This window comes from Malania oleifera, chromosome 4 (assembly GCF_029873635.1).
Source record: "Malania oleifera isolate guangnan ecotype guangnan chromosome 4, ASM2987363v1, whole genome shotgun sequence".
NCBI lineage: Eukaryota > Viridiplantae > Streptophyta > Magnoliopsida > Santalales > Ximeniaceae > Malania > Malania oleifera.
Genome location: NC_080420.1, coordinates 8,696,421 through 8,710,700, shown reverse-complemented (window position 1 = coordinate 8,710,700; position 14,280 = coordinate 8,696,421). Strand labels below are relative to the sequence as shown.

Below are 14,280 nucleotides of genomic sequence, written 5' to 3'. Positions count from 1 at the left end.
TCTCAACCGGTTGGTCTGCGAAGTGTTGTTGTATCTTCTCTGGAGTCCGGATCAGGAAGTGGTAAGGCAATCAGACTTACAGCAAAGCTTGCAGATGCCTGCAGACATACTTGTAGATGGTTACTTTGACTTTATTTGGGTTGATCACCCATGCTAAGTTCAGCCTACGGGTCGCATAACCCGTCATAGGGGTTAATTATGTCGTTTGTCCCAAGGGGTGTCTTCTACGCATATATGTGAATTTATGTAACTGGTGTTAGCTATTCATTGAACTGGTTTATACTGTGGGAATAAATGTGTATTTTCAGCCGTATAGGTGTGAGTACAATTTACAAATGCTATTTTTAGTTAAATGGAGAAATGTATGTTTTCTGCTTCTGCTAAAACTCATGTTGACCACACCCTAATATTAACTTAATCCATCTTACTGAAAGGTGTTTCACCCCAATGATCATTTGACTTTTTAGGTAATATCAGGGATTGTGCTTAGAAGGCTAAAGGGGTTGAGTTTGGATTGTCTAGTATATGTACGTGGTTTGTATGAGCGAAGTTTGATTTCTGTCTTTTATTTCTGGTTTTTAATATGGGTATTTGGAGACTTCTATGTATGATGGTAGTTTAGAACTCTAGTAATGTATTTGAGGATATTTAAATTATTTCCGCTACTTTTATGAGATGAATATGGTATCAGGAATACAAATTTTATTAAAGTAGCACCCTGGGCCCCACTTCTGGGTTTGGGGCATTACATCTTAGCAGTCTCAATTAATTTAAATCACATAAATCGGGCTTGTTGTCATTAAGTCAATTTTTTTTATATGCTTGGTTGAGCGCTTGGCTTTTAGTATTTTTGCTCAAGTTGTTCAAGTGGTTGAAGTTTTTTTTTTTTTTTCGTTATTTGGTGGTGATGTTTTTTGTAGTTGTTGACGAGCCTTACATTTTTTGATTTGATCATTGTCATGTCATATATCAACAAGGAGTTCCTACTCACAAAGGACAAGTGATTCTAATCGTTGTGATGCCACACTTCAATTATGACTCCTCGATCATGAAGGACATGTTGATTTGATTGTTGCCACACCACATTATAATAAGGCAAACCATATACCTATGAATATCAAGATGATAATAGAATATAAGGCAATCTTTTTCTTGATAGTGTAGAGTGTCAAGTTTGACATGTCATGAGTAGCCAACATCTGTCCTTTTACTTTGGCTGTGATATTCAAGAAGTTGTTAAGGAAATTTTTGTAAAAAAATTTGGCTAACAGCACATTGCAATTCGGTAAGGAGTTCTTACTCATAAAGAGTAAACAAACTTGATTATTGCCATATTGCACTCTGGCAAAGGGACCTTAGAGGATAAATATATCTTATCGTTACTTTGTTACACTCTGGTAAGGGAATCTTGCAAGACAAGCAGATTTGATGGTCCCGTGCATGTCTCTCTTTGACAAGGAGCCCCCACTAGCAAGAGCATTAATTTAAACATTGATTTTTGTTGGGAGTTCTAGAGTAAAGGATATTGTTATATTATTTGAAAATGAATTGTCCCATGGGAGACACCAAATTGTTGGTGCAATTAGAGTTTGATCCTTGCACCATCCATCTTCATCATCACACCTATACTCATAAAACAAAAGAAGAGTTTGAAAGACACTTAATATCTTCTAAAGACCTTCTCTAATGCTTAAATCCATGTCGAGAATAAGTTATACTTAATGTCGCTTGTGATTTTGGTAGAGAAAAAACTTAAGTTTCTCCCTTGACCACTTTTATAAATGCTCATTCAAAGAGAAAAATACAATTACTTTCTTCGCTATGGAAGGTTATTCCTCAATTACGAATATAATTATTTTTCCTCTTATTAAAGTTGTCCTTGATTTTATTTAATTGGTAATAAACAATTTGATCAATAAAAGAGAAATTTAGAATCTTTCACTATAAACATCATGTATTTTAAGAGGAGTATTTGAGAGGCCCTGCCGAGCAATTTTATGTATTAAAAAAAAATTCATGCAGCCCAAGGCCCAACCAGAAGCCCAATTAACAGGGCCCCGGCCCAAGATAACAACAAAATAACAGTGCGACACGGCCGCCGGGCCCCCTCCCATCCATGCCCTACGTGCTCATCTTGCTTTCAATCGCTCCTTGCTTTAACACCATACGGCCCTCCCCTCCCCTCCACCCCATTCCTCCCTCTCTCTAGGGTTACATCCCTCCCTCTCCCTCTCCCTCTCCCTCTCCCTCTCTCTCTCTCAAGATGATGCAACCAGCGACGGTAGCGCAACCCATGGCCGTTCCTCAGCCGCCGATGGATCACCAGGCGCAGCAGTACCACCAGCAGCAGCAGCAGCAGCAGCAGCAGCAGCAGCAGTGGATGATGATGATGCCTCAGGCTCCGCCTCAGCCGCAGCCTCACGTCCCTCCGATGTGGACCACTCAACAGCCGCTGTCGCAGGTGCCTCCGCCTCAAGTTCTTCCCCCGCAATCTCAGCCTCCGCCACAGCCCCAGCCCCAGCCCCAGCCTCAGCCTCAGCCTCAGCCTCAATTTCATCAGCTCCAATATCCTACCCAGCCCCCCTCCAGCACGGACGAGGTCCGCACGCTGTGGATCGGCGATCTTCATTACTGGATGGACGAGAGCTATCTTCTCGGCTGTTTTGCGCACACCGGCGAGGTGCGATAGAGGCTGCTACTGTAGTTTTTGATTTTGATGTCGATCTGTTTCTTTCTTTTTGATGTTTGTGTTTGTTTGAATGCATTGTTTGTTACTTTTTGTTATCATGCTTAATGGTTGATTATATATACTGTGTTGCTAGATTTTTTCCCGTTGAAACTACTTTTGGTTACTACACGTGTTTTTGGTTACGGCAGTATTTCTGTAGAATTGTAATGAATCAGTGGCATATGTATCAATCCCTGTTATTTAATGCTTCTCAATTTACAATAGGCTACATGAATACTTTACCGTCTGTGTTTGGGAGTATGGATTTTCGGCCCTACATTTGGTATTGTAGGCAAAATTCAATGAAATGCAATTTTGAAATGTGTTTTGTTCAAATTCTCCTAAAGTATATACTGCATGTTCCCAAATGCACTGTATATTTTGTTTGTCATTGTGTGTGTATACAGTGAGGCTCACGGTCACGTTTTTGAAATTGGCTACTTTAAGCGTTCTATAGATAGTGATGCTAAAAGTTTGAGGAGGCTTTTTTTTTTTTTTTTATTTCTGAATTAGTTGCTTTGGTTTTTTATTTATCGTTTTTTCTTTTGTTGTTAGTTGTGAGGATTTTTATTTCCTTAGCTAGTACCTTTTTCCCCTGCTTGATGAACATTTTTTTAAAATAAAAGAGCCATGTTTTCTGTTACATTTATGGCGATCATGCTTGCAGGTTACTTCTGTGAAGCTAATTCGAAATAAGCAAACTGGTCAATTGGAGGGTTATGGATTTATTGAGTTTGTCAATCGGGCTGCTGCAGAAAGAGTTCTACAAACATATAATGGTACCCTGATGCCGAATGTGGAGCAGAATTTCAGATTGAACTGGGCATCTTTTGGTATGGGTGATAAGCGTTCTGATGACGTTCCTGATTTCACTATCTTTGTTGGAGACTTGGCTGCTGATGTCACAGATTATATGCTACAAGAGACATTCAGAGCCCATTATCCATCAATCAAGGGTGCAAAAGTTGTAACTGATAGGATTACTGGACGAAGCAAGGGCTATGGATTTGTGAGGTTTGGAGACGAAAGTGAACAATTACGTGCAATGAATGAAATGAATGGAATGCTTTGTTCGACAAGGGCTATGCGTATTGGGCCAGCTACTAATAAGAAGATTGTGAGTGGTCAGCAAAAAGGTATGTTTCTATGACTTACCTGCATTTCATTAGCGTTAGCAGTGAAATTAGACTACATTTATTGAGAGGAAATTATAATTTTGGCATTTTTTAATTTCATGTCATTTAATTTGACATCAAGACTTCACATGCTCTGATATGTTGAATATGCCCCTTTTGAAATGATGAGGTTTATATTTTTCTTTAAATCTTTCTTTATTATTATTGTTGTTATTTTTTTTATGTGCTGTCTGCTCAAGATCATTGTTAAATTTCTTTTCTTTCAGTTATGCTCATGAAGATAAGCGGTGATTTACAAAAGTAATTTACTTCCAGTACTTTAAAAAATATGGGCTTAGTGCTTCTAAAACATTCAAATTGCAAAATCTTATAAAACTCCTGTTGTCTCAAAGCAGGGTGTCAGGAGGCTTTACCATTTAGGGGCCTGGAACTGATTTCAGCTGAAATGGTTACCCCTTTAGTGCATTGCCTCGCTTAGGTCAGTTTTACTGTTTATGTCATATTTTTGTCCTTCATTCGAGTTTCCTGTGGCATTTGTTATGCTACGTTTTCAGTTGTTTTTTCCCAATTCCTTTTATTTAAGTTGAAAGTGAAGTTACATTTCGCTTACTATTCCAAATTTTCTTAAGTGCTATCAGTCTTGTTACATTCCATTTACTGTTCCAGTTCTTTTTTAATTGTTTTCGTTGATCCGCCACAAGCATCGCTTTTTAAGTTCCCGTGCAATTTTTATCTTAATTAGATTCTTTTGCTTCATTTCTTTAGTTTTCCCCCTGTGCTCTATTTCAATTCATGTTTCCATATTTATTTTTTGTTTGGTGGGTCATGCATCCAATTCTCATTGCATGAGGAAAGGGCTTTCTTCAAAGTACAGATGGCAATCACAATGCAATTGCTTGAAACTGCACATTGCCTCAGTTGTCCATGCTGTACGCTTCCGTAATTTCCTAGATGGTACATTTTTTTCTGCTGGCACTTCAGTCCACTAACTATATATTATTGCCTCTTTTTTTCTCTTACCTATTCTGTAGTTCTTCCTTCTTCTTAGAATGAATTGGTTGCCACTATGAACTTTAGAAGTATGTTTTTCAACTTCTTATTCTGCTCATGGAGGGATTTTATAGTTTTTATCAGTGTTCTTTTGCTTTTAAGGGTAGCACATGTCTGCACAGATTTTCTGCTGCAAGTATCCCAAATTGTATGGTTCTCTTGATATTTTTGGCCAGTATTCTTGCTATAGATAATTTCTCTGTTCAGGTTAATTACAAGATTTCTCACTGAATTTGTTACTTAAAACCAATTTGGTCACCATACTAACTTGTGCAACTGTAGTTATCCAGGTCCCAAATTGGCTTAATGTCATCTGAAAGCCAACGGCCGTTAAGGAGAGTGGTCGGAATGCAGCGTTGGCATCCCAGTCAGCAGCCCACTAAGCCTAGCCAACATCAAATCAGTAGCACTGGCCAATGATTAGGTGATGCATTGTTCGGGTCCACTCGTTTCAATCTTGAAGGAACTCAAGAGCTTAAGGGATGGAAAACAAGAAATGAGTTGGGGCCTGGGTGGGGAGGGTAGAGTTTGGTTCAATGGCTTTAATGGCCAGCAATGCAAACAGCACACTTGATAGAGTTGTGGCCGTGGAGCTTGGGAGGGAGCTTCTGGTTGTTGATTGCATTGAATGACCCTAAATAGTTTTGAGGATATAGCAAGCGTGTGCCCTAGATGCTTGCTGATGTCCAGCTCCAGCTACTTGTGGATCATGGAAGATCATTACCTACTAGTGCCGTGTTGTTTATAACAGAAAAAAAAAGGCAAGAAACCATTACGTAAAGGCCGCTATGGTTGTTATGTAACCGCTACAGGATTGTCACACCAAAAAATTATTTATTTTTTACTTTTTCTTCTCACTTTTTCCCTCTCTTTCATATATCATTCTCAATATACCAAGTGGCAAGAGGGGGAAAAGATTATAAAGAGGATGACAATGATACAAAATTTACTATTTCTTTAAATACTCACAATAGATGCATTAATTAACAATTTGAAAATACTAACTTGTTGGGAAAATATTTTATTTTGATTATATTAGTAATGTGATATTTATGTTCTCTATTTCTCAACTTCAACCTTCTTTTTTTTCTAACTATTTTATATTTGTATTATTCGTATGTCTTATGTGTCTAATAGATTAATGAAGTATATAATGTATTTTGTTTTATTAATTAATTTAGCACACATAAGAATTTATCATAGATAAGAACAATGAGAAGTATAAATATGCGCGCACACATAATTTTTTTATCAATGGTGATTTAAACCAAATGTAAACTTGTTGCCCATACCAAATAACTTAGTTACTCGAATTAAAGGATCCAAAAAACACTAAAACTCTTTCTAAGAAGGGTTAAAAACTTAAAAATGCAAGTATGCTAATATGCACAAGGTTGTGCGTGCTTCAAAAAAATTTACGGTTGTTACACCTGCTTCCCGTTATGTAACATCCGCTACTCCTGCTTCCCGTTACACCCGTTACCATTACGTTACGCTACCTGCTACCGTGATTTAAAACCATGATTATAAGACTCCTTTGGATAGCTTTCATGATCTTGATGACTTTGGAGTACTTGGCCATGTAATCATCGTTAGCCAGGTGTGCCGTTAGACGGATGTGTAGATTGGAGGATGATGGTTAGTTGGTGATGGTTGCAGTTGTTGGTGAGCAATAGTTGGTGGGTTTTGCTCCCACCGGCAACTCGGGGCCACCGCACTGGGACACGTTTGACAGAGCCATTAGAGACGCAAAAGCAAAATGGGTGAGACTTGGAGGTTTTATAAAAGGGACACAAAACTACGGTGGTAATGGTGGTGGTGGTGGTTGGAGGAGAAAGAGAAGTAGCCATGATAATGGAGGAGAGACCATGTTCATGTTTGTATATATAGTGAATTGAGGGAGGACTTTTTCTGATTTGGAATGTCATTTTGTGATTGGATTAATGCTAGTTGACAAGTTGGAAATAAGAGTTGGATTAGAAAGTGAGTAAAAATGTAATTGAGTGGGAAGATCGGATGTCGTACTATAGTTGTCAAAGGGTCCACCAATCTGAGGTCGTGGATCTGCTGCATTAATCCAAGCAACTCCTAAATCTCTAGAATGTGGAAATGATGGGTTCTATGGGATTTTTGATACAAAATGTTGAAGTGGAGATGATGGGATCTATGGGATTTTTGATAGAGACAGCATTAGGAAGATGGTAAAGGTTAGCCAATGTTCACTATTGTTCTAATTTGAATTTTTGACAGGGGTGCTCGCTAGATGTTTGGGGCTGATGATTGGTATGGCAGTTAACATTCCATCCATTTTTCTTAATGGAAGCTGGCTTTTGAATGACACTGAACCAATTTGGGGTTCTGAACAACAATAATTGTAGGAATTAAAGTACGGTGACCAAATTGGGTTTAAGTGACGAGTTCAATGACCATCCTTGTAATTAACCAGAATTTTTTTGGAACATTTTTGTAGTAGTAGTAATATAATATAGTAGTAACTATTATTATTATTATTAAATATTATTATTGTTATTATTATTTTGGTTATTGTTTTGCTTATGTTTATTTGAAGGTTTGAATCATTGTAAAATTTGTTTGCTCATTAACAATTCCATGGATCATTTCATTTTTATTGCATGATGTGTCTTTGCTAGAACTTTAGTAGTCATAGTCAAACAAGTTGTTTCTTGAAATGGTAGTCATTTGGTTGTTTTATACTCAGTATAAGGGATAAATGTTGTCTAGCTTCCTTGGCCTTGAAAACCCATCAATGCTTTTTGCCAAGATATAGCTAGGAATGTGGGCTCGTTGAAACCAATGCAATTGTGTTTGTCTTGTAGTTGGGCTTGAGCTTGGCAGTATACATAAGTTTAGTCCTGTCTGACCTGGTTTAAATATTAGAGTGGTTAATTTTCCTACTGAATGTGTGCTTGAAACACATTAAACTTGGTTGTTCTGTTTTGATTAAGTTGGGAACTATGTGGAGTGTGAGAATGGGGCTGGATATTGGTCTTTATTTTTCCATAGAATAGATTTGATAAGTTCAGAAAGATAAGGAAGACAGAATGAATCCTAATAAATAAAAATAAAGTCAAATTATTACGATGAGCAAGTCTGGATGCATTCACTTATAGAAAGTGGTAGTAGCCTTCCATTGCGTATTGGTACTTATCGGGTGTAAAATAGATCTGTTTCTCTTTGTTCCTACGAATAGAATTGTTTCATTATTACTAATAGAATAGGCTACCAACAAAATAAAAATAAAAAATTAACTTTTGCTCCGAGATAATTCCCTGAAAGGGGGAAATCTGTAGCATAGTCCTTTCCAATGTAATAAAGTCGCATAGTATCTATTTATCTTTGATAAAGGTGTATTTCTATGGGTTTACCTTAGTATCGTGTTCATACCGTCGTATTGAATGATTCCGATCTGCTGCTTTCTGTCCATATAATGCATACAACTCTGGTTGCTGATTGGGCTGGTTCGATGGCTCTATATGAATTAGCCGTTTTTGATTCCTCTGATCCCGTTCTTGATCCAATGTGGCGACAAGGTATGTTTGTTATACCCTTCATGACTTGTTTAGGAATAAGCACTTCATGGGGTGGTTGGAGTATCACAGGGGGAACTTTAACAAATCCGGGTATTTGGAGTTATGAAGGCATGGTTGGGGCACATACTGTATTTTCCGGTTTGTACTTTTTAGCAGCTATCTGGCATTGTGTGCATTGGGATCTAGAAATATTTTGCGATGAATGTACAGGAACACCCTCTTTGGATTTGCCCAAGATCTTTGGAGCTCATTTATTTCTCTCAGGGGTGGCTTGCTTTGGTTTTGGTGTATTTCATGTAACAGGTTTGTATGGTCCTGAAATATGGGTTTCTGATCCTTATGGACTAACCGGAAAAGTTCAATTTTTAAATCCAGCGTGAGGCGTAAATTCAAGACATTTGCATTGTGATTGGGAGCATGGAATTCAAGCATTAGATTTGGAATTGTGTGGATTTAGAGAAAATGCAATATAAGAATGTATGTAGTTTTGTTGATTTTCACACAATGCTGAATCCAAGGCCCAATCACTATACTCTGAATGCAACACTAGAATTAGCATGATTTTCATATTGTGCTGTTCTTGTAGTAATTGATTGGGTTCTTATTACCAGATTCTAAGATTTTATTTTTTAGGAAGTACTGTTCTAGTTTTATTAGGGTTTCTTAATTTTATAGTCTTGGTTCCCAAGCATGTTGGGTCTTTAAATATCATTATTATTTTATTGATTGGGAGATTTGATCTGGAACCGAAATTGAACTTGAGGGACTATTCAATGTTGTAGATGTCTGTCTTTTGTCCTCTCCTTCAATTATTGTGCATCACTTTGAATAGTGCCTGGCCTCTGCTTTGGAAAGTCTTCTTTGCAATGTGTTTTATATTTTCTACTGCAACTTTTAGCTCTTACCCTCTTCATTATTTATTTCGAACATTTTAATTCATTCTTGTAGCTTGGTATGAAGAACCAAGCTTCTAAATTATTAGAAGTTTGTTTTTTGGATGAGGTTTCTTTGAGGCTTGTTGACTAAAATGTTATGAACAAATTTCTCATGTTTGTAAATTTGTCAGCCTGATACTATGAAGATCATTGCAAAATCTTTGGAGTTTTTTGAATGAGGGTTCTTGTGGCTTGTTGACTGAAATGATGAGAATGACTTTCTCATGCCTGAAAATTTCTTGGTCTGATACTATGGGGCATGTGTGTAATCTGCAGACAAAAAATTCTTTAGCTTGTCATGTCTGACAGGTTGATCTGTGTCACATTTTATTCGGTTCGGCATGATTTTCAGTGACCTAAGACCTTACTAGGCTTCTTATCTCTGAGGTTATGCTATGCCCAGTGGTCTCCAGGGTTTGAATCTGCCCTTTGGATGGGGGGAGGGTTAAGTGCATGTGTACTTCCTGTCGAAGAAATTGACATCTTAAAATTGGGGGTAGAACTTTTTTGGAGTCAGATGTATATGTCTGGCATTTTTGGATGGATCTAGTTATGGTATACTTGGGCATCTTGGTATTATGATACTGTTTGGCAGTCAGTGTTGTCAGTTGGATCTTTTTCCTGTTTACAAGAAGTGCAATGCATCAGAGTTGGGATGACTCGAACCCCTGGTTGGCGGGGACTGTTGCCACAGCCAAGGGATGTGGTCCACTCTCAGCTGAACTCCGTGTTATCAGTTGGAACCTTCCCTTCATGTCATCTATGTGGGCCTGAGGTTATGAGGATATTTATTTATTTATTGCTATTTGAGGATGGATTGGTTGATTCATTGATTGGTTGATTTAGGTTTTTAAAGATGACCTGGGAACTGGCTCTATCAACTGACCCCCAGGCATAAACCAGAGCACTATCTGCAATACCTGATAACGGGAAGGAGGGGTGGGGGGCAAGCGCCCTACAATGGCTCATAAGGGAAAAGACAGTGGGAGTTGAACTCAATCTATGCTTCCTGAGGCACTTGTCTTAGCGGATCCTACCATTGAGAGAGCACTGCTTTCCTTTAATGACTTACATATATGCTACTGCATTCATATCATGACAAGTATCTAAGGCCTTTAATTCACAGCCATGAGGAATTGTCCATGAATGTATCAGTTTAATTAGCATGCAAAGACTAGATGAGTTTTGAAAGGGAAACAAATGCTGTTAATTTATTTTATTTTTTAATTTCTTATCTATGCAGCGTACAAATGTTATTTTGTGCAGGAAAAAAAGGAAAGGAAACAAAATTTTCCATTAGCTAGGCACACAAAACCTTTCCATATAAAAATTCATCTTCTATTGATAAAAAAAAAATTCTTCTACCCTCAGTTGTTTAAATGCATCCATGTCTTTTTACTCTGAATATGAAGCATAATGCGGTCACCATTTATTTTCTCCTTCCCTTCACCTCTGATTTTCATCTGCAGCTTCTTACCAGAATACACAGGGAACTCAGAACGAGAATGATCCAAATAATACAACTGTGCGTACTTTTATAATTTAAAATGAGAAACCTACATTTGTTGCAATATACTTGGGACTCAACTCTTTCCCATTGCAGATATTCGTTGGTGGTTTGGATTCTAGTGTTGCAGATGACCATTTAAGACAAGTTTTTGGCAAATATGGGGAGCTGGTTCATGTGAAAATTCCTGTAGGCAAGAGATGTGGTTTTGTACAATTTGCGGATAGGTAAACAAATCTTGAATATCTTTCTTGGTGCTGTCTTTTCAGTGACCTAGAAGTGTATCTAACCTGGGGGCTATTGCTTCTGTTCCATGTATTTGTCATGGATCAGAAGTTGTGCAGAGGAGGCATTACGGATGTTAAATGGAATACAGTTAGGAGGACAAAACATTAGGCTTTCATGGGGACGTAGCCCTTCAAACAAGCAGGTTTGTATCACCCTTTCTTTAATGTCTCCTGGTTCTGTAAATGTAATTCCTGTGAATTTGGCTTGTATAAATGAATTTGCCATTGGACCATTCAGCCTCAGCAAGAGCCAAACCAGTGGAATGGTGGTTATTATGGATATGCACCGGGATATGAAACTTATGGATATGCTGCAGCAGCTCAAGATCCAAGCATGTATTATGGAAGCTATCCTGGATATGCAAATTATCAGCAGCAGCCTCAGCAGCAGCAGCAGCAGCAGGTAGGGTGAAATATAAATCTTTTGTTGTCTTCTATAATCATGTCCATACGTGTATGTACTTGTGTGTTCTTGTTCCTTTTTGAATTTATTGATAAAAAAATGGAAATTAAATAATGAGGACTACGAAGCTATTTAGTTAATGGTTCCAAAAAACTTAAGGATACAAAAAGCTTAATTGAACTTATTTTTATTTTTGTCCTTTAATTAAATAACAATAAAACTATAATTAAAATAATGAAAATGAAGGAGATAATTAGAAAATTTTATAATAAGATAGAAATTAATAATAGTTATTTTATTTAATTTTAAAATTTTAAATTCATTTTCTAGTGCTGCTACAATGCTATTCTGTGGTAATTGAAATGCTAAAGATATATTTTTGCATAATTATTGTTTCTTTCCCAATTTTTTTGAAATTTTATGGATATTTTTTATGTATTTACATTTTGAATTGACATGGTCATTTAATTTTAATTAAAAATTGTGTATGTATTGAAGGATTTAATCCACAAATGTGAATTATAAATATTAAAATACTATGGCTACAATTGTTGGAATAATTGAAAATTAGAAAAATTTGTGTTGTAGTTTTTTCAAAAATTGCTGTAATAGAAAACTAATAATATAAACAAAAATGTCGTCATCACCTGTTTCTTCACTGCACAGCAACAAAGTCAGAAATGATACCGAACAGTATAGTTGTGGAAATTTTAAGCTTGAAACTTAACACTAATTTGGTCGATCTTATAGTTTTTGAATTCAAATTCAGTTAATTCTTGAACTTGAGATATAAAACATTATTATGTTTATAAATATATTATAGAATATATCAAATATATAATATACCACTAAGGCACTAATGTAAAATACAAAAGTTTTAATTAGAGAAGCTTGATTAGGCTTATGAGTAGGAATGTGAAACTTGAACTTTTCTAGTTATTCCAGCTGGATTTGAAGCTCAGAAGGAGCTTGTTATACAACTTGACTCACACACCTTTGTTATGGCAAGCTTGAAACTTAAATAGCTGAATCAAACTTGCTGTCATGATCTCACATAAGGCATGTAATAGGGAGATCTTGTCATCCTACTTGATTCACACCTAGTTGTATATCCCAAAGTGTCATGATATGAAATTACATTTAGCTTGTGAGTAGCAATATGAAAGAATTACGATTATGATGAATTCATATAATTTTATTGCCTTGTATGGTGTTAAGGTCAACATATGCAATGTTGTGACCCGTGATTTTTCTTGCAGTGATTGCTTGTCCGCATTGGACGTGCAGCTGGTAATTGTTGACCATGACTGTGTTAAGAGAGCGTTCATGGTTTTGATCCACAAAGCAAGTGGCAAGTTGGCTGCCCCTTTCTGTACTCAGGAAATAGTCCTGTAGGATTTCCCCCCCCCTCCAATAATTGCTTTAATTTATTTTCTTCTATATATATATATATATATATACACACTTGAACTGCACTGTGCCATATGGTGAGTTGCTGGATGCGGTTGCGTGTTTGCTTATTTTCTGGATTTTTATTTGTATTGAAAAGGATGGTCCCTTTTTGGGCTGTGAATTTGATAGCTGTGGCAACGTATTGTGGTATTGTAAATATTCTACTTGATACTTGCCGATCATTCGGCGCATTCATAATATAACATGGCTTGTACGTCGGAGGGAGAAGAAACAAATGACCATCTCAAACTTGTGTTGACAGCTAGAAGATCTTGCCTCCTGGGAGGGGGAAAAAAAAAATTCAATTTAGTAAATTGTGTATAATGGATGTGCCAATACTTCACAGGGACTGCACAAATACATTGTCATAAAAATTCAATTTATAGCCAGCAAAATATCATACTCTCGATCATACAATGACATTGAAAACAAGATATAATGAGATGAGAATAAATTCTTGGAAAAGCCTAGCCAAAGTTATAATTAGCAATCTAATTTTACGTTTGGTGGCATTTTAGTTTTTGAAACTTGAATTTTTTGTGTTATAGGTTCCATGTCAGAACGTGGTGAGGGTGGATGGAAGCTGAGCTAGATTGCGATTGTGTTGTCTGGAAAAAAAGAACATGTAAATGTCGAGGCTACTTTGATTTTCTAATATTACTGAGGAACTTGTAAAGTTTAAATGGCATTTTAGGACAAAAATTGGGCATTAATTTCAATAAAAATGATGTAAGTAATAGTGAAACTTCAAACCCAATGTAATTGCTGTCGGTCAATAGTAACTTAGATACCTGGAGCACTTGTTTCACTAACTAAATAATGCCCTGTAAGCCTTTCATGTATGATTTTGTCAGATGTGAATCTGGGATCCCTGTGTATTTGTACATATTATTTTGAGGGATATATTTATCTTTACGGATAAAAATAATAATAATGTCTTGTAAGCTTTATAACTTTACTAGTCTTGCTGTCAATGGTCTATTGTTTTGATTCGTAATTATTCTCAAGTCCTCACGGAGGGAGGATTGTGTTAAGTAGCTCATGAGTAGCATAAAATTTACTATATATCCATGATATGGATTCTTATTGAGTATTTGTTGGGGGTGTTATCTATAAGTGACATGTATAGTATTATTTTGATGTGAAAAATGAGCTAGAGTGGGATAGGTCGTTGCACAAAAGCAATATGTTGTGTTGGCACCTAGAGATGGTCTCAAATATGTGAGCGTTC

General features: G+C 36.7%; 1 protein-coding gene across 6 annotated transcripts; it reads left to right on the top strand.

Annotated features, from left to right (window-relative positions):
* The first annotated feature begins 2,109 nt into the window (after window positions 1-2,109).
* LOC131153613 (polyadenylate-binding protein RBP45) lies at window positions 2,110-13,285 on the top strand. Of its 6 annotated transcripts, XM_058106041.1 has the most exons (7): window positions 2,110-2,680; window positions 3,396-3,864; window positions 10,870-10,925; window positions 11,004-11,134; window positions 11,241-11,337; window positions 11,433-11,597; window positions 12,857-13,285. In XM_058106041.1, the coding sequence occupies exons 1-7, from the start codon at window positions 2,264-2,266 to the stop codon at window positions 12,857-12,859; spliced, it is 1,338 nt and encodes a 445-aa protein (XP_057962024.1). In that variant the 5' UTR covers window positions 2,110-2,263; the 3' UTR covers window positions 12,860-13,285. The 6 variants fall into 6 exon arrangements, with proteins under 6 accessions (XP_057962024.1, XP_057962023.1, XP_057962028.1 ...); XM_058106040.1 differs by lacking the exon at window positions 12,857-13,285 and having other exon boundaries at window positions 2,113-2,680; window positions 11,433-11,606; XM_058106045.1 differs by lacking the exons at window positions 10,870-10,925; window positions 11,004-11,134; window positions 11,241-11,337; window positions 11,433-11,597; window positions 12,857-13,285 and adding exons at window positions 4,260-4,342; window positions 9,532-10,763 and having other exon boundaries at window positions 2,126-2,680.
* Window positions 13,286-14,280: the final 995 nt, after the last annotated feature.